The sequence below is a fragment of the Pelodiscus sinensis genome, chromosome 1 (genome assembly GCF_052426305.1).
Source record: "Pelodiscus sinensis isolate ZL-2025 chromosome 1, ASM5242630v1, whole genome shotgun sequence".
Lineage (NCBI taxonomy): Eukaryota > Metazoa > Chordata > Testudines > Trionychidae > Pelodiscus > Pelodiscus sinensis.
In genome coordinates, this window is record NC_143052.1 from 66671162 (window position 1) to 66696745 (window position 25584).

General features: G+C 41.0%; 1 protein-coding gene across 3 annotated transcripts in view; it reads right to left on the reverse strand.

The window, feature by feature from the left end:
- Nucleotides 1–25584, reverse strand: part of PTPRR (protein tyrosine phosphatase receptor type R) — a 222929-nt gene that overhangs the window by 94299 nt on the left and 103046 nt on the right. For 2 of the 3 annotated variants that reach the window (XM_075931784.2, XM_075931780.2), the window contains exon 3: nt 6030–6143. In XM_075931784.2, the coding sequence (XP_075787899.1) occupies nt 6030–6143 (114 nt within the window). Of the gene's footprint in view, nt 1–6029; nt 6144–21723; nt 22430–25584 lie in introns of those variants that run through there. The other variant, XM_006121562.5, reaches the window with a different exon arrangement.

A 25584-nucleotide genomic window follows, 5' to 3' on the forward strand; every position in this document is an offset into this window, starting at 1 on the left:
TGCGTTCTTCTCCATCTTCTATTAGACCTCAGACCTTATAACTCTTCCAGGAACCTGGTTTCCAGGGGCTTCCCCACTGCAGATGCACCTGAAGCAGTGGTATTTTCAGATTGCACAAGGGGCACCAGTGTCATTTATTACAGATAATCTTTGTGGGTGTCATTTACTACAGATTATTATTCTCTGTAGGGTTTTTGTGTATGTGTGTGTCGAGGAGGGAGAGCAAGAGATTCCAATGGAGATCTGCCACCTTCTCTTTCCTGTCCCATTCACAGAGTCAGAACCAATAGCACCCATGGAGGGATTTCTATGGCATTTGCAGAAAGGGGAGCTTGCTGAGGAGATGGGTTTCCCACTTTTTTGGTGCCTCCCTTAGTCAGGTTTTCCTTTGCTCACAGAAAGGACTTTGTACTTCATGTTAACTTAGGGCTTTGCTCATGAGAAATGCTATATCGAGGGAACTGCTGTCTAGTTGTAAGAGCAAGAGGAATAGGAATAAGGATGTTTCAATTACACTATTAATGCTTGTGTCTGCTGACTCACTGTATAATCTTGGCTAAACTATATAACCTCTTAGTGCCCCATTTGAGACATATAGAAAACGGGTAGATTAATACCTTCCTCCTGTGGGGGTTGGCTAATATTAATTAACATTGCTAATGCCTTTTGGGCTAGGTGGAAGGGCAAAATGTTAATATGTCTATCCTCAAACCATAAATTAAAAGAGAAACTAAGAAACCATAGTCAATGGGAAAACACAGTATGCAGCATGCTCTCAATTACCCAGACTCCTCGGAGCACATTAGGAAAGCAACTATGTGACATGTTATGCTTGAGTATTTTAGGACCCAGAAGGAAAGTTCTTTTAATTTTAATTGTACTTTTCTCTGTGTAGGCCTTATAACTTTCACATTTTGGTGAATGTGGGGGACAAGATTGAGCACTCCCTGCCATGAATGACGTTCCCAAAGAAAATGAAAAGAATGTCATTGCATTGCTATTGATCTTTCCTCGTGTACAGCTTGTGTGAGCCTCTCACAAAGACATTATTTGAAAGGTATTTTTGATCCCTTTTGGCATATCAAATCCTATCATAGTGGGAAATACATTTCTATTGAATCTGTCAATTCTTTTCACTGGTATTCAACCCACACCTTGCCTGAAAAAAGCAACCTTCACTTGGAACAGTAATGGAATGCTAGCAGCACACAGGTTGTATGGTTTTTCTCTTTAATGGCAGAAATGACTTGTGGAAAACATAAGTTATTGTTTAATACTATGAGCCATTAACTTTAACCTTTAAGTACTTTATATGGTACAGTATACCACACGGGAATGCCCTGTAGCCCCCATATTCATCATTTGTGTATAACTGTGATACTGCGAATGAAACATGCCATGTAAGCAAAGAAAAGCCGAGCTAAAAGGGAGACACAGAAAAGTGGGAAAACCATCTCCTCAGCAAATTGCCTTTTCTAGAAACCCCACAGAAACCCCTCCAGAGAGGCTATTGGGTGAAACCCATTGTTCTATCTAAATATGTATATCATTAGTGCATATGAAATTATGAGTTTGTCTTGTATGGTTGGCACTAAAAAATGCCACAAATTTGGGAATTGTCTGGTATTAGCTCCCCAGAGACAACACCAAGGGAGGTACCCAAGACCTAAGTAGCTGTCAAACAACCATCTAATGCCATTGTTCACCAACAGAGTTACAATTTAGTGACACACTGGCATGAGGCTACACCAGGGAAATTGCTCTACCTTGTCTGGTGACTCAGCCTAGTCCCTGTGCCTGCTCCCATCCCCAGTCCCTTCCCTGTGACCCCAGCGTCAGACCCTTGTGCCTCCCCAGCTGCACTCAGCTCCAGAGGAGAAGGCAGTAGAAGGGAGGCAGGGCAGAAGAGCAGCAAGGGTGCCATTTAAGGGGGACTGAGGGAGCAGTAGATCACCCCAAGTTTGACCCTCTGGATTTCATACTTGAGGTCTGCTTAAAGCCCATGTCCAAACTCCAGAGGCAATTCTTAAATACAACAGAGCTGTTTGCAGCTTTGCCTTTGAGACAGGGAGTTTGTTATAAAAAGAGGGTGCCAGAGTGATTAAGAATAACGAAAGGCTAGGCATTCAAGTAATTGAAGGATCATTAGATCATCATGAAAACATTGCTGGGTATTCCAGGTAACAGATAGAAAAAAAGAGTAGGAAAAAAGATTTGGGCTACTGGGATTTGCATTTGGATCAGTGTGTTAAACTTATAAATGTTCTTGAAAAACTTATAAATGACTAATCTAAAGCTGACTGCAAAGAGTTACAGAGGGATCTCACAAAATCAGGTGATTGGGCAACGCAAGGGCAGATGGAATTCAGTGTTGAGAAATTCAAAGTAATGCACATGGAAAAATATAATCCTAGCTATAGATACTGTGGCAAGGGCCCCTCTTCTCCAAGCCACCACTGGGTAGGCCTCCTCCCCTTAGCCCCCGAGTTTGGGGTTTTGCATCAGGCCTCAGTAGTAGGGAGCCCGGCCAGGTGCCCAGAGGCTCCCTCCCTAGCTGCCTTTACCTAATTCTGGTCAACATTGTTCTCTCTGATTTCTTCCTCTCTGTCTCTCCACCACCTTCCTTTCATCCTCTCACTCTCCCCTCCAGCCTTCAACTGCTGAGGCTTTTAAAGGCCCTCAGACAGACAGCAGAGAAGTCAGCTGGCCCCAATTTGCCTGAGCCAGCTCCCTCCCAGCAGCATCTAATTGGGCTGCAGTTCTCTGCTTCTTCTCACAGGGTTTTTTCCCTTTTGGGGCTGCCTTTCCCTTCTCTGCAGCAGCTCCCTGGCCTGACCCTGTCACAATACAAAAATGATGGGATCTAAAATAGGTGTTACCACTCAAGAAAGAGATGTTGGAATCCTTGTAGATAGTTTCCTGAAAAAATCTGTTCAATGTGCAGTGACAGTCTAAAAACTAAAAAGCTAACAGAATACTAGGAATCATTAGGGAAGGAATAAGATAAAATACCATATTGCCTCTATATAAAGTTATTGTATGCCCACAACTTGTATGCCTACAACTTTAATACTGAATGCTGGTGTAGTCACCCCATCTAAAAAAAAAGATATATTGGATTTGGAAAAGGTACAGAAAGGGCAACAGAAATGATTAGGGGAGTAAGGAACAGCTTCCATATGAGGAGAGATTAACAAGACTGGGACTTTTTTATTTGAAAAAAGAAATAACTAAGGGGCCGGGATATGTTAGAAGTCTAGAAAATCATGAATGGCATGGAAAAATAGAATAAGGAAATATTCATTCCTTTACTAATATAACACAAGAAGCTGACCCAACTACATTTATAGGCAGCAAATTTAAAACAAACAAAATAGGCAACAGGGGATGGATCATGATGATTGCCTCTTTTGTTTATTCCTTCTGAAGCACCTGGCACTGGCCACTGTTGGAAGATAGGATACTGGGCTAGAAGGACCATTGGCCTGAGCCAGAATGGCCAGTCTGATGGTGTTATATAGAGCTGAAATGTATCTGCCCCCTGCTGTAACCCACTAGAACGCCACTCCTCTTCCAGAGCTGAGATAGAGCGCAGGAGCCCTGACGGGGTCTCTCTCTCTCTCTCTCTCTCTCTCTGTAGAATAAGGTAAGAATATATATTACAATTTTAAGGCTGTGTCCTATAAGTGACTTGCCACAGGTGTCAGAATATGCTAGTGCAAGAGCTTTGCGTGTCTATTAGTTATTTAATTTCCTTTCTTTTATATAGGAATTAGATACAGTGCTCCTGCCAGCTAAGTTGTCTGCCAGAAAAGTAGTTCCTGTGCCTTAGTGCTCCTGGATAGATATGATGTGTGTAGGGGAGAGCGTAAGGTTGTTTCCCCCTCCCCCATTTGGTGCTTGGCTTGTACTGAGCACTTTCAGTAACACTGCTGAAGCCTCCGTCCTCAGTCTGTTTCCCCCATCACGGCATGGACAGGTTGGCCCCCCACCAAAATCTGAAAAGCAGCCCTCAAAAGTTTGGAGATCACTGCTATAAGGCATATTTCCCAATCCTTTTATCATTCCTGAGACTCTTCTCTTTAAACCTCTCCAATTTTTCAGCATGCTTCTTGGATTGTGCACACCAGAACTTGACAGTACAATATTCCAGTACTGATTGTACCAGTGACAAATATATAGGTAATATCACCTCCATACTATTCAGTATTTTTGTGCTAATGCATCCATGGATAAAGCCTTGTGTGGACACAAAATTCATATCCACAGAGAGAGAGATCTAAATATATAAATTAGTATCTGTGGAGCTGTGGGACTCTATCAGGAACTGGGCTGCTGCTCTCAGGAAGAGTACCACCTTCTCTCTGATCTTGCTAAAGTGTGCAAGTGACTCACATGCTCCTGGACAAGAGATACAGGGACTGCTATATGGAAGGCACTCATGTCCATGAGTGTGTGAGCTATTTCACACATTAGCATGACCAAGGACAGCTCCTGGTAAGCCTGGCGCCTACTCTGTGGATGGAGTTGGCAATAGTGCAGCCATGCCAGAGGAGCTGACAGTGCAAGACACTGGCTCTTGGGAACAGCTGCCTAACATGCTGCTTTCACTGCTCCAATTCCTGGTAGAGCAGATACAAATTTATATGTTCATATGTCCGTATGTGCAGATATGAATTTTGTATCTGTGTGGTGCTCTATCCATGGATCGTATTAGGCTAACATGGATCATGTTAATGCCACAGCATGACGTTATAAGTTCCTATTAAGCTGATTATCTATCATGATACTGAAGTCTCTGCCAGAGAGTCACTGATTCCCAAAATAAAGTTCCACATCATGTAACTATGGGTTTCACCTTTTGCTCCTAGATGTCTCTGCATCAGTGACCTGCCCTCTTTATTATTTACCACTCCCTCATTCTTTGTGGCATCTGTAAACTTTTTCAGTGATAATGTTATGACTGTCTTACCTCCACCCATATCATCAATTAAAATGTGAAATAGCCTAGGGCCATGAAAGACCCTATCCATGTGTGGCCCTCTAGAAACACAGCTTCTAATTATGAATCCGAATTTATAATACTTTTAGAGATCTCTCATTTAACCAGTTCTTATTTTATTTAATGTGTGCCATGTTGATTTTGTATAATTCTAGTTAATTAATCAATATTTTGTGGGATACCAGGTCCAATGCCTTACAGAAATACAAGTATATTATGTTGAAACAATAACCTTTATCAGTCAAATTTGTACTCTCATCAAAAATATCAAGTTGTTTGACAGGATCTATTTTCTATAAACCCATGCTGACTAGTATGAAATATATTACTCTCCTTACAGTGTTTATTAATCAAGCCCCATGCTGGCCATTCCATTATTTTACTAAGGATCAGTGTCAGACTGACAGGACTATAGTTATCTAGATCATTCAGTTTAGCCTTTTAAAATATTAGTGCAACATTAACTTTCCTCTTGACAGTGCTTTTTTTTGTAAAAAAAAAAAAAAAAAAGGTGCCGGTACTCTTTAAGACCCAGCCATCTGTCTGCCATTTTCATTACAGAGGTGCCGGTACTCTCGTTCTTTCCAGGTAAGCTCTGACTGGAGATTCCGGTACTGTATACTGGGGAGTACCATCACAAAAAAAGCACTGCCTCCAGCCCTCTGTGATGTCCCTAGTGTCCCAAAATCTGTTGAATCCCCTCCCCCCCCAATTTCCAGTCAACAGAATGCCTCAGCCAGTTCTTTTAAAACCCTTGGATGAAAGCAAGTGAATTATACAGACTTTACTCTAGGAATAATTCTAGAATTATGCTAGAATTTAATAGAGAATTGTATCCTTCCATGTATATTTTGAACCACTCAGTAACAGGGATATAATGATCTATAGAATAACTTTAAAAACTATAGAAAGGGGATCTTTTTTCAAGCAGAGTCTATTGGACTACTTTTCTACAATAGCAGGAAAGCTAATTTAATTTAACTGAAATTACCTGGTCATTTTCTTATATAAAATTCTTGGTACTTACAATGAGTCGGTTGATATGAATTTGCTGTGGTAATAGTCCTAAGGCTGCAGCCACTCCTTGGCGGAATATCCGAAGCAATGTGATATTCAGCTTGTTTACATCCATTTGAAGTGTCTGGAAAACAAAAACAAATGAGTTCTGTGCTCTGCACATACAGTTTTCAACTAATGACTGACCTCTGTGAATCTTGCTAATTGTTTTTCTCAAGATGATAATGTGTGAAATTGATTTGCATTTTTAATAAGGAGAAACTACAAAAGAAGTGTGTTAAATGTTGTCAGTTGAAAAAAGTCTTTACCAGAGAAAAACTTCCTTTGAAGTCAATGGAATTTTACCTGAGTAAGAACTAAGGTAAAGAATATTCCCCAGGAATCAAGGGGCCTTTTGCATGTAGATCTCTCCCTTTACATATGGAAGGAACATTTTACTCCCCCCACTCCTTATATCTTTCTGGATATCATGTGCAAAGTGAAGGCAGGAAGGAGGGAAGGAAATGTCACACTGAGTGACACTATTTGGCATTTCTACAGGAGGGGCTAATATGAAATGGAATAAGATCTTGAAAGAGATCTACCCAAATCAAATTGAACTGGTTGATTTAACTAAATTAAAATGATTTTTCCATATACAAATTGCATGTTTCTATTAAAAGCTGCCAGTGTGGCTGACATGCTCAACACCCCAGAACAAATGAGGGATGATCTGGGAGAAGCTTTCATTCAGTTCTAAGTGTCCTGTGATAGTTTCTCCCTTTCCAGATAATGTCAGCCACATTAATTAGCAGTGGGCAAGACATCAAACCACAACTGTGCCTGATAAAAAAAGAAATCATTTCTTTAAAAAATCCCCCTTTCCTTTCCTTGACACAGGATTTTTAGTCACAAAATTTGCCTGCTATAGTTTTTCATTATGAATAAACCAGGAAAATATAAATTTCCAAGAAAAATATGTAAAAAAGGAGAAGTAGAGGAAAAGGAAAAGAGATAGAAAACAAATCTCTAAATATACATTCGTGGAGTAGAACTCCTTTTTAATATTATGTCACTCTGCTATTATAGTAATTTGGTACCTAGATGCTATGATGATTGGTATTCTGTAACTACTATGATAGAGTACATAGATTAGGATAAACAGATTAGATTAGAAGAATTAAATTAATCTAATCTGTCTAGACTAGATAAATTGGGATAAAAGAGAAACATGTCTGGATTCAAAATTTTTCTGATCTCTTGGAAATCATAAAATTAAGTTAACAGTATTATTACAGAGCGTATACATTGTGGGCATTAGCATATGGCCAGTCAATATAACAAAATGTTCACATAGATTTTTAAATTATTTCTTACTCAGTTTCTGCTGCTGCTCCTTTTGCTTTGGAAAAGGAAAGACTGAAATAATATCCACTGTTAGAAAACACTAATTAATCATTTACTCTTTGCTGATCATCAGTGTTTATCATGCATTGCACCTGCTCTCTAAGGAGTATATAATTTAAAATCTGCTACCTATCCTCATTTCCCAGGCCAATTATTAATCTGGCTATTGCAAGTGTAGTGACAGTTTCTAGGTTTATATGCTCTAGGCAAAACAGTGGAGTTCTTGCCTGCAACAAATAAAATGTTTGGAAAGAGATATTTCCAAAAAAGAAAATTCAGAACAGAAAACTGAAGAAACTTTTAACATAGGGATTTCACAGGCACTTCAGTACATGGATTTTCATCCTGGGAGAATGAAATTGTGCAGAATGGGATTGATTTCACATATAGAGTAATATCTTTTCTCTATTTTAATAATTTATTTGGTCAAGTGCAAGATTTGTTGCTTAGGCTAAAATCAAATGAAGCCTCTCTGGCTTCCCATTTATTCTCCTTACAACCATCCCCTGCCTCTCAAATATACCAATATTTTTCATTATTTTGGCTCCTCCCCTCTGAACTCCAGTTGGTACACCAGCTGCTGTCAATTTCTTCCCCACCACCTACCACTGGATACTCAGATGATATCTATCAGAGATAAGTCAGTCTTCAGAAGTGCCTTTTTTCAATTTATTTTTGTTTTGTTTTAAAAAAGAGGGACCAGAAAATTGAAAACCATAAAACAGGTTATGTGTAAAAAGAAAACTCATAAATGAATGGCTGTATTTGCATTGCCATTCACTTATATATATTGGGGCACCAACAAATATTAATTGATGTACCAGGGATCACCAGAAAATTGCTGTATGACACACAGAATGAAAAAAAAAATCCAGAACCCTCAACAGGCACATTTTTTGGAGGCACTTTTTTCATTTAAGATTGGAAGAGTGAAAACTCCCTCTCAAGTGCTTTAGTAACACTTTTGTCTTTGTTAGTTGTATAAATGGAAGATGGCTCCACAGGGGAAGATTAAGATGGATGACTTAGGAAGCAACGTTATCTGTAGTGATGAGGATTCTAATACCGCTTTCTGTGATTCATTGTGAGGACAGTTTTGGTTGGGTAGTGCCAGATCTGTTACGAATAAATACATTCCATTCATGACTCTACAGGTACGTCTAGACTACCGCGTTTTGTCGACGGAAGTTTTGTCGACAGATACTGTCGACAAAACTTCCGTCGACAATTTGCGTCCAGACACATGGAGTTCTGTCGACAAAGGAAGCCGCTTTGTCGACAGAACTCCGTAGTCTGGACGCAGTGTTACAGGCAATAACACCTTCTGTCGACAGAGTTCTGTCGACAGAAAGTGTTATGCCTCGTAAAATGAGGTATACCAGCGTCGACAAAACCGCGGAGTTCTGTCGACGTTATGTTGACAGAACTACGCGGTAGTGTAGACGCTGGTATTGTTTTGTCGACAAAAGTCCACTTTTGTCGACAAAACTAGGTAGTCTAGACACACCCTACATCTGAGTGTTTTCTGGACCTGGCATAAATCAGTGAGATCTGGTTTGGTACACTGAGCCAGTTTATTTTCACAACTCTGCATTCAGCCATGCTCTAACTTTTTGCAGAACGGAGGAGGGTTGAGTAGTGCATTGTTTTCATTCTGCTTGCAATATTTAAGGTATTCAGTTACAGAGACTAGATGATTGGGCTCCTGTCATTTCCTGGACACTTGAGGCATGATGTTGATTTATGATTTTGTTAGTGAATAAACCATAAAGTCATATGGAAAATGTCAGAGCAAAAATTGCTAAAATACAAGTTGGTGCAACGGTTGGAGTTCTTATGTATTACTATATTTGATGACTCCCATGTGCATGGAGATGTCAGTATAGAAGTTCCTGAAAATTATGGTCTCCTTTGATCTATCCAGAGGATTTTTCCACAGGGTGACATTCTCAGGCTTGCCTTTGTGTCTATTTAGAATATTTCAGACAAATGAGTCTTTTTTTGCTCTGAATCAGAGCATGACATTTTCTATGTATAATTGTGTATAATAACATTCTGAAAATACTGTATCCCATGCTTAGAAATGAATTCAGAGACAGGGCGAGAGAGAGAGAGAGAAATAGTTGATTTAACTTTTCCCCATTGGAAAATGTGGCCTAGTAGAAACAAATATTTTCCTATTGACTCTGAGAACATTTTCCTATGACTTTACATTTCAAAACAATTTTTTTTGTTATGACTTAAAATGTTGTGTCTGGAAACTGATACATTTTTGCTTGGGGATTTTGATGAGTCCCCTCCATACTGTCTCTTCCTCTTTTAAACTTTCTCCTCTATTTAAACAGGAAACATTTCATATTTTTGACCAAACCAATATTTTTATAAAGTTTATGCTGAATTATAAGTGTAGCTTATGATAAGAAAGTTGCAGAGCCATAATTCTATTTTACTTGCAATTTTAAATTCATATTTTCCAAATATCAAGCAGCTATTTTGATGATTAATGCATGCTCCAAATCAGGAATGTCATGGCTTTGGGTACTAGCAATTACCTAGCACTACTTATGCAAAATGTCATACATACTTTTCTATTAGGAACACAATATGGCTAGAAATCAAAATAGAAACACTTCCTGGGAACTTTATACTCTTCCAAGGCCATCAGATAATGAATGAAAATGTTGGGGGAATCTTAGGGCTGGGCTTAAAAATTATAAAAAAAACCTCTGTAATTGCAGATAAAAGGATGACATATGTTGTTTGAGGTAACTGGAAGCAGAAATGGACAGGCAAATGCTAAACAGACTTCTGTACACTGTTTTATCAATATGCTTGTATTCCAGTCAAGCAGTTTTCCTATAAGGAGATGGCTGAACAACACACTAGTGATTGAAATCAAACAGTTTATATTTACTTGTAGTTGACCATTTGGGAAAACTTGTTCAAAGAATACTTTTTGAGCTGAAGAAACTAACTCAACATTAGAGATTACAGATTGGTTAAGTGACAGGAAATGACCTTAGATTGCTACAGTCCCATTTATTCAATATTCAAATTCTGCACATTGCACAAGTTCACACATGTTTTTGCTTTGAGGCAAAAATCTAAATTTTAGATAAAATTTAATGCTTCTCAATTTTAATGTATTTGTAAGACAACAAAGAATATTTTTCTGGAATTTGATATATTCATATATAATACAATGAAAAATAACGTATACATATACATCCTACGAGTGCTTCGAAGGAACAGAAGAACAGAAGTAATAGAAAAGGGATGTATAAAGATAATCTAGGTCATTAACATGACAATTGACACAGTGGACATTGCACTTTCCATGTTTTCCCCCAGGGGACACTGATTGAAATGGAAACGTGGGAAATACAAAATTAATAAAAGAAAATACTATTTTTGTAGTATGTAATTAAACTGTAGCATTCTCAGGCTGAGAATTTAAGAATCTTAAAGTGATTGGACATTTATATGGACATGAAGACTACCCCATTAACATAATTATAACAATTTTTTTGTGGAAGTGATATTATTAAACATCGTGTTTCTGAGCTGAAGACAATCTCTGTACTGTTAGGGTGCATCTACAATTGTGGCATTAGCTCGAAATATGCTATGCAATTTGAGCTATGAAAATTGTGTAGCTTATTTTGTGTTTATTTTGAAATAGATTGCTATTCCAACAAGTCCCTTAATCTTAATGGAACGAGGTTTACCGTTATTACCATTTATGAGAAATAACATGCCCATTATTTCGATTGCATTTCAAAATAATGGGAGTGCAATAAAGATGTGGAAAATGCTATTTCAGGATGTATCCCGAAATAGTGCCGCAATCTAAGCGTACCCTTAGAGACCAGGATGAGACTCAATTGTGGGATACAGATTAACTCATATCTGCCTACTGAAGGGTTCTTTCAAATTCCTCTGAAGAATCTGGAACTGGCTAGTCAGAAACAGGATATTGGACCTGATGGACTTTGAGTCTAATTCAATCCATCAATTCCTTTTTACCGATGTAGCTAGCTAAATGCTTTCTCAGAGACTATTACATCATAGAGTTTTTTATGAGTCTATGTCATAACAGTTGTTCAGGTAAATAAAGTGTTCCCTCATTCATGGTGTTTGAAATCTAGACTAGTACAGTTCTGAATGTAGCCAGTAGGATTAACCTCAACCACCTCAGTCCCTTGACAAATTAGAGTATAGATCACTGAGAGGAAATATTTACTGTGTTTGCAAATAAGATCAGCTGTTTCTGGGGAAAAGCTGACCACTCCTGTAGATATGTCAAAGCAGGAATGAGAAATGCTCTGTTTGCAATGACTAGATTCACTCATTGAGGTCTTAGGTGTGCTTGGAGGATTACAGCCAGGCATCTGTAGAAAAGACCCATATCATTCATGACTATTAAAACATGGAGACATGCATTTGGCTCATTATTGATGAAGACTGTTAATATCTCTCTTCAAGAGGGCTTTCAGGGACATCTGAGATTTTGTCAAGTTTCCAGCCATGCTTTGTTTAAACTGTTACTCAGCAAACCAACAATGAATATTACCAACCTCCCCATTATAATCTGATTGCACATTTTCCTTTTTTCAGGTAAAACTACTGAAAAGATAGAGATGTACCAAGCTCCAGTTTCACTATGATGAGGGCCACCAAAGGGATGGCCAAAGGGTGCAGCTTCCCCTGAGCCCGGTCATTTAAAAGGGCCCAGAACTCCCAGCTGCCCTAACCCAGCAGCAGCACCAGCCAGAGCCCCAGGCCTTTAAAATCACTGCTAGAGCCCTCAGTGTGTGCCCTGCTGCCCAGGTGGAGCTGAAGGGCTGGCTGGAGGAGGCTATTCCCCAACTCCACCCCTTCTGTTGGAGGCCCCACCTCTCCCAGGAGCCCCAGAGCCTGGCGAGGACTCTCGTCAGCCCTGACTATGATTCTACTGAGTACTTTGATTCTTACCAGTCTAGGTTGTGCATCAATACCTATTAATGGTGATCTAAAAATGATGAAGAGTATGATGTCTATGATGACATCACATGATAAACACTAGTATGATCTTATGAGAAAGGACAGAATAATATTTCAGAGGATTTTCTGCTTCTTCTCAGAGACGTCTCAGAAGGCTTTCCCCCTCCTTCCCCCCGCGCTCTCATACTCCAGTTAACAACTATATGAAGACATTAGGGCTATGTCTAGACTGCAAGCCTCTTTCGAAAGAGGCTCTTTCGAAAGATACTTTCCAAAGAGCCTCTTTCGAAAGAGAGCGTCTTAGACTGCACGTTGAACTTTCGAAAAAGCGGCTTGCTTTTTCGAAAGAAAGCATCCAGTGAGTCTGGATGCTCTCTTTTGAAGAAGCCCTATTTACATTGAAGAATGCCTTCTTTCGAAAGAGGAACTTTCGAAAGAAGGCGTACTTCCTAGTGAAATGAGGTTTACCACCATTGAAAGAAAAGCCGCGTTCTTTCGATTTAATTTTGAAAGAACGCGGCTTGAGTCTGGACGCAGGGGAAGTTTTTTCAGAAAAAGGCTACTTTTCCCGAAAAAACCCCTGAGTCTGGACACAGCCTAGGTGACGTAGTGAGATAATTTGGCTGCTTTGTGATTAATTTACTGATATGACTCAGTTTTACATTTTTTTTCAATCATACCTGGTCCTGGATTCACCTCTTCTTTATTACCACATGTCACTGCGGGAGGTGGACATGGAGAGTCACTAGGCTGTTTGCTGTATTTTAGGTCTATCTCAAACCTCCCCCCATAGCCACTTCACTAAGGGCCCTGATCTAAAGATCACTAGAGTCAATGGGAGCTTTTATTTCTAAGTTAATGAGCTTTGGATCGCACCCTAAGTGCTCAGTGAGTTTCAAGCTCCACCATTTTAAAGGTGTAGCACTGTGAGAAGGGTGAGAAATCGCCAATCTCCAGGGCACTGTATCCGCACAGATCTTCAGGGCTGGTGGAATTAAGATAATGCTGACCCTGGAGCATTATCTGAGTCTTTGTCACCCTCTGTATTATGAAAACGACTTGGAGGAGGGTAAGAAGAGCTTTGGAGGCAGCAGGAATGCAATGGGCCTGTGCCAATCCATGAGGATTGAAGGATCTTCTGGGGATGACAAATTAACCCTCTTGAGTTCCATAAGGAGAAGGGCGATTTCTCCTGCACCAGCAACAGCACTTTAATCTACCGTATATTTGAGAGTTTATCTGTCTGTCTCTTTGTTCAATAACTCCTCCTAAATGCTAAGAGCTAGGACCACCAAATTCAGTATACAGTTTCCTCTTATCATAACTTAAAGCAAGGTAAAGGTTTGGCTGTGCCAGGAAAGTGGGATGTTCCTGGAATGTGATTGCTTCTCATAAAACCATAAATAAAAGGAGACAGAATAGCTAGCTCCGTGAAAGGGTGAGTATTGAACCCCTCATCCCCAATTCCATCCCAGATCAATGATTTAAATGAAGAAAATAAAAAATAAATTAAGCAGGGGTTTGTCAACACAGCAGGATTTAACTCGAAATAAGCTATGCAAATTGAGCTAAAGCCGGGCGCCACCATTTTTAAATGTCTGCTAGTGCGGACTCCGTACCGCATGGCTACACGCAGCACGGACTAGGTAGTTCGGACTAGGCTTCCTAGTCCGAACTACCATTACTCCTCGTGAACGGTAACAGAAGCCTAGTCCGAACTACCTAGTCCGTGCCTCGTGTAGCCGTGCGGCACGGAGTCCGCACTAGTGGACATTTAAAAATGGCGACACCCGGCTTTATGCAAATGAAGCCCGAGAAATTCAAATCCCGGGATTCATTTGCAACTCCGGTTGCCTACATTACCACCCTAGTTCGGACTAGGGTGGTAGTGTAGACATACCCTAAGATCGATAGTTTTCAACTTGTTTCAGAGTTGTCCTTGACTTTGCTTTGAAAATTTAGTTTCTGTCTTTCTTAATTTTGTTCTGCATTTGCCCAAGGCCTGGATTTTAAATAAGAATGAAATTATGTCAGGCTTGTTAAAAGGATCAGTAGAGATCCAGTTCAAAGCCACTGAAACGATAGATTTCTCAGCCCTGTCTGCCTCTTTTTTCTCTCGTTACCCCTGAGTTATATGCCAGAGAATTGACAGGAATGATCTGCCACAAAAGCAATAAAGACAATACACAGATAGAAACATGGGGAAAAAGAGAGAGAGATCAGTGGAACCATTTTTACCCTCTTATTCTTTGAAAAATATGTGATAATTAGTTCATAAAATTGTCCCAACTGCCCTTATTAAATGTATGAAAACCAAAGACTACCTTCTATTATAACCGAAATAAAGGGTGCTATTATCTACAGTACAATTTTCATGCTCAGCATGATTGCAACAATCATATAATGTTTCACTCTCCTAAAGCTTACTGATAATACTTGGAGTAATGGGCTCTTTTGAGCATGTTCACTCCCACTCTTTGTAATGCATTTTTTTCTGTCTGATTATGGAGTCTTTGCTTTTTTGGTAAAAGAGGTTTTGTAAGTTTTTACAGTTAGTTTCACCTTACTCAAGCTACTCTCAGTCATTGAAAATTTAAATTCCTGTTGTAGTTTTGTGAAATGGGTGCGAGAATATAGAAATCATTTCCAGGAAGCTGTCAAGAGGAGCAATGACACTTTTATCTAGAATTATAAACTAGGTCATGATAGAAAATAGATTAAGTTTTTTTCTTGTATGTATTAACCAAGACCAAAACTATAACTTAGTTTTAACCCCAATACTCCCATTGACTTTTATTGGAGTCATGCTACCTTCATATGGCTTAGAAAGTTTAAAGGTAAGAGTCCTAAATTATTGTTATATTGCTTGCAAGTTTATTTTCACAGACAATTTTGCCAATAGTTAAAGATGAGTAAAACAGTTTGGTTATGTCTACACTTCAGGATTATTGCACAAGAACTGTTTTGTGCAAGAGTTCTTATGCAAAAGGTCTTACGCAAGAGTGCGTCCACACTGCCATGTGCTTTTGCACAAGAGATGTGCTTTTCCGCAAGAGCATCCATGGTAGTGTGGATGCTATCTTGTGCAAGAAAGCTCTGATGACCATTTTAGCCATAGGGGTTTCTAGAACAAGAAACCCCTGTTGCTTGTCCACATTGCCTTTTTGCTCAAGAGCTCTTGTGCAAGAGGGCTTATTCCTCGTGGGAAGAGGAATAACTCTTGTGCAAGAAGCCTACTTTTCTGATGCTTTACTGTAAATTTACTTGCGCAAGAACACATGTGCAGTGTAGACGCTCCACAAGGTTTTGCAGAAGAACGGCTGTGTAGATGTAACCTTTGAATAAATTAGAAATTTTCCTGAACCTTCACTCAAATTCAAACAGAATCTTTCTGGGGAGATACAGAACACATTTTAATTTTCATGTCCTTCTGTTTCTCCATGAGTATGTCTACACTAGCCACCCTAGTTCGAACTAGGGTGGCGAATGTAGTCATTTGAACTTGCAAATGAAGTCCGGGATTTAAATATCCCGGGCTTTATTTGCATGTTCCCGGGCGCCGCCATTTTTAAATGCTCCGTAGTTTGAACTACCTGCCCATGGCTACACACGGCATGGGCTAGGTAGTTCGAATTAAAGCTCCTAATTCAAACTACCGTTACTCCTCTTGCAATGAGGAGTGTAGACATACCCCAAGAGACTAAAACAGGGTAAATAATTAATTTTTTCAGTTTTGTGGCAGTTCTGAACATTTTCAGAATATTTGGTGAATTGAAAAGGTCTGTTTTGGGTCTGACCTTATTGAATTGGGATTAGTAACTCTGTAGCACAGTGCATTAAAATGCAGTTTTGTATGTGTTATTATGGCACTGTATGTACTTTCTCTAACAGGGAGGGGATATTAATGAACTCCTTCTGTTATCAGGCCTTTGAAGCCCCCTTAGAGAGATTCACATATACTGGTTCAAATTGTATTCTTCAGGGACCAACACAGAAAAAGTATTTTTTTAAATAAATATCCTGGTTGAACCTAGATCTCCAATTTCCTAGGTGTGTGCCCTAAATATGGCCCTAAAGGTTAAAAGGGAGGAAAAACAGACATAGCTGTAGCAGCACCCCTTCCTCCAGTCATTTTTTGAATGGCCCAAACTGTTTGTCTCAAATTTGTGAATAGTTTTACATTGCCTAAAATTGCATTTCTCTCAAATAAGCTACTCAAAATTTTGTACCCAGATGTACTTGGGACATGAAGGAGAAGAGCAGAGGTGCTAGAATAAAAACTATTCTTTCATAATTTCATGGCCAGCTGAAAGCAGATACCATGAAAAAGCCTCTTTTATGTGTTTTTCTAAACTTCCCTTGCAGGACAGAAAGATCTACAATGTTTAGACAAATATCATAGTCAAGATTTTCAGAAGTGACAGGTAATTTTGCTGCTTCAATTTGTGGATGACCAATTTGAGATTCTCTGATGGATCCTAATCTTCAGAAGGCAGGTGAGTGACAGACTGACAGTATCCTGTAATATCTTTAACAAATCTAAACTCTGTTGAATGAAGTTAAACCTTATTGAATTGGGGTTAGTAACGCTATAGCACAGTGCATTAAAATGCAATTTTGTATGTGTTTTTGTGGAACTATATGTACTTTCTTTAATAAGGAGGGATGCCAATGAACTCCCTGTTACCAGACCTGCTCCTAGAGAGGTTTGCATGTACTGGTTCAAATTGGATTTTCCAGGGACCAACATATAAAAAGGGGCTGGATCGAATGCATCTGAGGGTGCTGGGAGAGTTGGTTGATGTGATTGCAGTGCCATTATCTTTGAAAACTTGTGGTGATCAGGTGAGGTCCTGGATGACTGGAAAAAGGCAAATGTAACACCCAACTTTAAAAAAGAGAAGAAGGAAAATTCAGGGAACCTCAGACTGATCAGCCTCACCTCAGTGAGACAGTTGAGAGAAAGGTGATCAGGAACAGTCAACATGGATTCACCAAGGGCAACTCATGACAGACCAACCTAACTGCTTTGTATGATGACATAACTGACTCTGTGCAGATGGGGAAAGCAAAGGACATGATATACCTTAACTTTAGCAAAGCTTTTGATATGGTCTCCTACAATATTCTTTCCAGCAAGTTAAAGAAGTGTGGCTTAGTAAATTTTAGAAAGAGAATGACAGGAATGTATCAGGTAGTTCATTCTTTATGTATGCAGATATGTTTGCTCTGCCTATCTTAGGCACTAGTGTTCAAACAAGCAATTCAGGAAGGTGCACACTCATAAATCTCACAAAGAAAAAGCCTCAGACCTACTATAGTATCTTTCCATCTTTATTTTTCAGAAAAAAACAACAAATGGTTTGGTAGAAATTTATAGACTAACAAAACATGTAGATGATATCATGAGCTTTTGTGGGCACAGGAAAGCTCATGATACCATCTACATGTTTTGTTAGTCTATAAAGTGCTACCAGACCATTTATTTTTCAGGATACATTTTAACTATAAGGGATTTTAATAATGTAAAAACATCCTTTTTGTCCTAAAAAGGACTGACTCAATCAGGAGTCTATTAAACAATTTGGAATGCATAAATTTTATTACTACTTTTACTTCTTTATGTTTTATTACAGGTATTCCAAATTCAGCTATCACAGGAGCACTGTCCCCACTTACCATTGTGACCTTCTTTGCCCTTCCTGGTTAATAAGCATGTAACACTAGTCAGAACTAGTCCAAGTCTTAAATCGTGAAAGCACTGAGCAAATATTAACTAACTAACTGCCTGCTTTATACTTGTACTTTCCTCATCTTGTACTTTGCTCTTTTGATTGTATTGCATTTGCTGAATGAGATTCATGATAAGAAAATGAGATGGAACTCATGGAAGATACTCAAGTGGCTGATCTCAACATTTCCCTGGCTCTGGCCTAGGGTTACCAACTGTCTAATCACACAAACCCAAACACCTTTGCCTCACCCCATCCCTTCTCCAAGGCCTCACTCCATCTATATCCTCTCCCTCTGTTACTCACTCTTCCCTATCCTCCCTTACTTTCACCGGGGAGGGAACTGGGGTGCAACTCTGGGCTGGGACTGGGGGGCGGGGTTTGAAGTGTGGGAGGTGATTCTGGGTAGAGACTGGGGCAGGTATTTGGGTTTAAGAGAGGGTGTGGGGTGCAACCTCTGGGAAGGAGTTTGGGTGCTGGACAAGGCTCAGGGCTGGGGTAGTGGGGTGTTTGGGGTGCAGAGTCAGGGAAAGGGCTATGGCTAGGGCAGCAGGGGGTTCAGTATTCAGAAGGTGATGAAGGTGCAGGCTCCAGCAAGGCAGTGCTGGCCTCAGGAGGCTCCCAGTCAGAAGCAAAATGGAGCTAAGGTAGTTTCCTGGAATTGGCAGACACAGCTGTGGGGGGTGGAGGTCAGAGGGCTCTTCATGCTGCTAGTGCCTGCAGACACAGACTCTACAGCTACCATGGGCCATGTTTCCTAGCCAATGGGAACTGTGAAGCTAGCACTGAGGGTGTGGGCAACACATGGAGAACTCCTGCACTGCCCTAGGACACACAGGGATGTGCTGGCGTCTTCTGGGAGCAGCATGGAGCCTGGGCATATCCCTGCTCTACTACTGAACTTTTGGCAACCCTAATCTGACCTTTAAAAATGTTTAAATAAGTCTACGCTTTGAGATACTGGCAATATATCTCATCAAGCTAGTGAGCTAAGCACAAGTTGTAGCCATGGGATAGGCAATTCATTCCAAATATCCATGTGAAACCTGAGGCACGTAAGTACTTGTGGGCAGCCAGCCAATTCTACAGCTCACACTGCTGCACCTACACTCTGGCTACGTCTACACTGGTATGATTTTGCACAAAAGGAGTTACTTTTGTGCAAAAATTAGCTGTCTGTCTACACTGGCGGTGAGTTCTTGCACAAGAACACTGACGTTCTAATGTGTGAAATCAGTGCTTCTTGTGCAAGAACTATGATGCTCCTGCTCAGGAATAAGCCCTCTTGTGCAAATGTTCAGATATACTTTAACGCAAAAACTCTTGCGTTAAAGAGTATTTGCGCCAGATCATGCCAATGTAGATGTAGCCTTTGTGTTTAGCTCACTTGCTCAATGAGAGGTAGCACAAGTATGTCTCCTCAACCTGGAAATCATACTTCCAACTGGAAGTGTAACCATACCCTGCCTCTTATTTGTATGCTCCCTTGTTTTTTATTGTTTGTTGCTCCTCCTATTTGTTTTTGTGCAATTTTTCCTTTTCTGTTTTTCCTCGTCTCCAATTCTTCCATGTTGCCCCCTCTACATCATCCTACTTTTCCTCAGAACAATACAAACAAGAAATAATTATAATTTTTGCTTATTTCCCTCGTTTTTGTTTTCATATTCTTTGGACACATGAAAAAGAATCTCAAAGAGCTCCACGTGAACCTGAGCTGTGCCAATTGCAATTCAATTTCTGATATGGGATGCAGCAGACAAATGTACCTATGGCCGTATACATTTCCCCTTCTCCTATGCCACAGATCCTCCTAAGCACTAGAATAATACAAAGAATAATAATGTACACAATGAAAAAGTGACTGTTCAGATATAAAAAACTAGTGGAAAAGCTATGCATTAATTTGCTGTATGGGTGAAGATCACACACCTGGGCATTGCCAGGAGCCAGTGTAAGAGCTCTGAGATTACCGATGGCCGGGACTAAGATCCCTGCCTATCTGAATCCCCACTGTGAGAGTCCATAGCTTCTGGATACGTTTACTGCAAAAAGCCCAAATAGTCCGATAATTGCACTTAAGGCCCAATCCCATATGTGCTGCAGTGCTTAGCTGGAGCCCCATTGACATCTGCCTTTTTACAAGGGAAATCAGCAATCATGTTAGGAGATACTGTTTTAGAAGTTATTTCCAGTAGCCAAAGATTCTGGTTGCCTTTTTCTGAGTGCTTGATTAGAATGTAACTGAAAACCCGGGGCCAAATACATCTGTGGAGCTGCATTTGCCTATATATGTGCTGAATATTTAAGCCTGAAGTTTTGTTAAAGTATAACCCATAGGGAATGACAGAAGGTGGCTAATTATATATTATATGCTTATATGATATGTGTATACAATATGTGACAGTACATGTGGAGAAAGAAATTTCACATGAGACTAAGGTTGTTTTATTTTTAATCCATAATATTGATGAGAAGCCATTGATTTTAAAATCATTCTGACAAACTGTGTCAATTAACTCCTATTATTTACAAGCCTTATAGCATCTAACTATGATAAAGCAGAAATCAATTTAATTAAGGGCCCAATCTTGAAGGCATTTAACTCGTGAATCCAATTAACACAAATGATCCCATTGACATTCCAATCCTCACAAATGATCCTATTGAAATCAACAGTATTACTTGTGTGAAGAAGTATTACTTGTGCTTCTGTGGCAAGACTGGGCCTGATGTGAGCTAAATGTAGACGTGTCTGATCATTATACCAAATAATTTATAGAGTAATCCCTTCATGCCTTTCTCCTAGACTAGAATTAAGTTTCTTAACAATGATAAACATATTATATACAAATCTTCTAAGGAGTGGGGGAAGCTGACTTGATTGGGACCATTAAAATTAGACTAAGCAAAGCAGTCAAAAATAGAATAAACTAGAAAAGTCCAACAGTGTATGTAAAGATGGAGTTGATGAATGAAGTGTTTCTTTTCCTTGTCTTTTTTTTTAAATGATCTAATAACCTCTCCGGACAAGCAAAATACCTCTCAAAAGCTCTCTATTGAATGCTTAAATAGTCACCTCTCATAGGGAAAATTGAGAAAAAAGTTTACATTAAAAATCCAGATTTTTAAAAAAATCTTTGCATTTGTCGAGCAAAACAAATAGTGAGAACAAGCAAAATTAGTTTAAAGTTATCATAATACTAAGTTTTGCAAAGACATAGTGTTCTCTGTCCCTGTGGCAAGAAGGCTTTGGAAATATAATAGCTTCCTCAAATTGGTGCAGTAATAATAAAGAAAAAAATGCAATGGAGCTACATGGCTATAAATGCTACTATAGCTTGTACTTTATTTCCCATGTCTCTCTTGTGTTAGAGATATAGCCCTATGACAACAATATCAAGATCAGTTTTTTGGGTCACTATGAAAAACTGATGAATCCCTTACAGTTTTCTGTTCACCACACAAGAAATACAAGATCAGAGATACTACAGTGCATACAATCCAACATTTTCTGCAAACAGTAAGTGTCATCCTTTCACCATATCAATTTGCTATATTAAACAGACCTATATCACACTGAATAACCCTGATGGGTTTTCTTACTTTTCCAAAAGCCGTTCAGGTGCAGCTGCTGTGTCCACATCCATGTGCAAAATTCTGTGCATCTCATTCTCACATCAGTAACCAGCCCTAATCATGCAGGTTTCTGAGTCAACAAAGAAAGAAAAGCAAATCCCATTCAGCCTCTAGAAAATGCCTGCCTGGTATTATTGCGAGAGACATAACAGGTCTCAGAACTGCTGAGGTGTGCTCCCTGCGGGAGACACCGCAGGTACTTGCTGTTCCTGCAATTTACCAGAACTGGAATGTACAGAGAGGATGCTTCTCATAGTAATTAGTAAATCTAAGTGGAGAGGTGTTATGCAAGTTAGTCGGCCTTCAGGTATCAACCAGAAGATCCCATAGCCAGGATGAGTAGCCCCATAGAACTACTGTATTCAAACAGTCTCTTCCTACTGTTTCTACTGTGCAGCTACTTGTGCACAACCTGACTCTGAACATGGAGAGGGAGTGAAGCTCATTGGAATATTAATCTCAAATGATAAGCCACATCATGTCTCCAATAGCAATGTTATTACTGAGTGGACTGATATTGTGTATGCAGTGACCTTTACCCTTCCTTGAATAGATTTTACTTCCTGGAACAAATTTTGCTCCTAATTACACTGTCAGTATTAGCAGACAACAGAATTTGGACCCATGGCTGTTAACTTCAGAGCTGCTTTAGCAGTCAAAATAAAGCAGCTCAATCACAAGCTGAGTGTTCATTAGCGGAGAGCTCATTCACTGTGTCTCAGTAGGACACAAAATATTGCAAAAATGAATCTCCTTTCAATAATAAACCATACTCATTCTAAGCTCACACAGACAGCACTTTTCATTTATGGGTCTCAAAGCATTTTTCGTACCCATATTACTAAACTGACATGCATATAAAGCAAGGACTCAGGAAGTGAGGTGTCTGACTGCACACAACATTGATTGTGAACTCCCTCTGCACCCAATCAAAGTACAGGCAGTCCCCAAGTTATGTGGATCTGACTTACGTCGGATCCCTACATACGAACGGGGCTTTTCTCACTGTGGAGGACAGGAGTGGCGGGACTTCCCAGACGCGCCGCAATCCCACCACCCACGTCCTCCACGGCGAGAAAAGCTGCTCTGCATCTCCCTGGTCTGCTGGGGGGCAGAGCGCAGCTAGTGCAGCCCCCCCCAGAAGACCAGGCTTTTCTCACTGTGGGCTTTGCTCCGTGTCTCCCTGGTGGGCTGGGGGGCCCCCCAGAAGACTAGGGAGACGCGGAGCAGCTTTTCTCGCCGTGGAGGATGCGGGCGGCGGGACTGCCCACTTCCTCCGCGGCGAGAAAAGCCGCTCTGCGTCTCCCTAGTCTGCTGGGGGGGCCCCCCAGCAGACCAGGGAGACACGGAGCAAAGCCCGCAGCGAGAAAAGCCTGGTCTGCTGGGGGGGGGCGCACTAGGTGTGGCCCCCCCCAGCAGACCAGGCAGATACGGGCGGTGGGACCGCTGAGACGCGCCAGTCCCGCCGCCCGTGTCCTCCGCAGTTTTGCTCCGCGTCTCCCTGGTCTGCTGGGGTGGCCCCCCCAGCAGAATAGGGAGACGCGGAGCGGCTTTTCTCGCCGTGGAGGACGCGGGCGGCAGGGCCACCCGCGTCCTTTGCGGCGAGAAAAGCCTGGTCTGCTGGGGGGGGGGGGGGCGCACGAGTTAGCTAGTGCACCCCCCCGCCCTCCAGCAGACCAGGCTTTTCTTGCCGACGCCTGGGGTAGAGCAGCTAGGGCACTGCTGGGTTGGTCCCGCAGCGCCGCTCCTGGGTGCTACTGGACCAACCCGGCAGCACCCCATCTGCTCTGCCCCAGGCGTCCCCAAGTCAGCCGCTGGTCAGTTTCAGCAGGGCTGACTTGGGAACACCTGGGGTAGAGCAGCTGGGGTGCTGCCGTGTTGGTCCCCTCAGCACCGAGATGCGGCGCTGCAGGGACCTACCCGGCAGCGCCCCAGCTGCTCTGTCCCAGGCGTCCAGATTCAGCTGCTGTTGAAACTGATCAGCGGCTGATTCCAGGAAGCCCAGGGCAGAGCAGCTCTGTCTCGGGCTTCCTGTAGTCAGCCACTGGTCAGTTTCAGCAGCGGCTGAATCTGGACGCCAGTTCTGACTTACATACAAATTCAACTTAAGAACAAACCTACAGTCCCTATCTTGTACGTAACCCGGGGACTGCCTGTACTCAATTAGCATATCCCACAAATTCTAGGTATCCAAGTGGAGTTAGCAAAAAACACTTATCCTGGGAGATTGTCTTGGTTGTGACTATCTTGAAGCCCACTGAGATGGAGAGCCACTCATGCAGCCCACTCACTAGCCTATGTTGCTCATTGCTGCTCTAATAGAACATTCCTTCTCATATGAGGTCATAATATATGTATTAAAGATGGATACTTGGATGCTTGGGTTTCGATGGAGCCCATATTATTATGTATTTGTATGGACACATGCATTCATATACAAAGAAATATTTGTTGAGTTTTAATGCCGAACAAAACATATAAATGCACACTGCAGGATGGCAGGAGGAGCAGAAGCTGGAGGATCAGCTTGGGAATTTAGAAGAGAAGCAGCAGTGCCAGGATTGGATGTGACATCGTGGGGGTGTTGTTCATTCTTGTAGTCCTGTGTTCACTGTTGTTATATTCACTCTTTGCTGTATTGTGCTGTGTGTGCATGTGTGAGTGTGCCTCACTCTCCTCTGGGCACTGCAGCACTGTCTGCATAAGGAGGGGGGGCTGGGTGTGACTCACTGTGAAAGTATGTCAGTCTCTCAAGTCCTGAGGACCAGGTGACAGCAAATAACACTTGGGCCTGGAAGCAGGACAAAGGATAGGCGGGACTGACTCCAGGCTGGGAAATAGGGCCTGGGGGATGGGTCAGTCTCAGCTGGGTTAGGATGAGAGAAGGATCTTAGAGCAGGAAGAGGGGGGAGAAGGGCCTGGGATCCCTTCTCCCCGAGAGGAACAATGCTGCCTGCTCTTGGTACTGTGTTAACATTGATCTTATCCTACGCTGTGTGCCTGTGAACCAATAAACCTTTTGTTCTACTTGCTGGCTAACAGTCACATCTACCCATGAATGGGGCTGCAGGGTTGGGGACTCCCCGATATGCCGTGACACTGGGTTATATCTGAAGGGCTGGAAAGACAGGAACCGCTTTCAAGAATTAAAAGAACAGTAGAGAACTGACAATTGTATTACATTTATAAATCCAATTTGCTTCCACTGACAGAAATTTTACATTCATGTTGCACTTTAGGTGCGGTTGTTCATACCTATTTGTTTGTTATTGCAGGCTGAACCTCTCCAGTTTGGCACCCTCGGGACCTGACCGGTGCCGAACCATGGGGATCAATATTGTCTAGCAGCATTACCAACACTTCCACTGCTTACTGGGTTCTTAGAAGACATTAGGGGGTCAATTAGAATTAAATAACAGCACAGAACACAGAGCCAGGACTGGTGGCTGTAAACAAACTTTATGGAACCGCAGGAAACTTGGCTTGAAAATTTATGGTTTTCCTCTTTTGAATAAAACAGGGTTTGAGTCTGAAGTAAACTGCAAATCCTTTCAAAAGATGGTAATTCTGTGAATCCATTTACATTTCTATGACATCAGAGAATTATTTTTCCTGGATTGCCCTTATCTGACTAATGATGTTATGTAAGCAAGGAAGAAGCAGCAATGTACATGAAATGTAGCCAGTGGGTAAAGGAAATTAAAGTTATCAAGGAAAGATCTTTAGCCACTTGTGTTAAAGACAATATGATTTTTTTAGTTAGGTAGAAAATTACCCTAGCCATGGTATAGTTCTGTTACTAGGTGGAGATTGTAAAATTGCGACTAA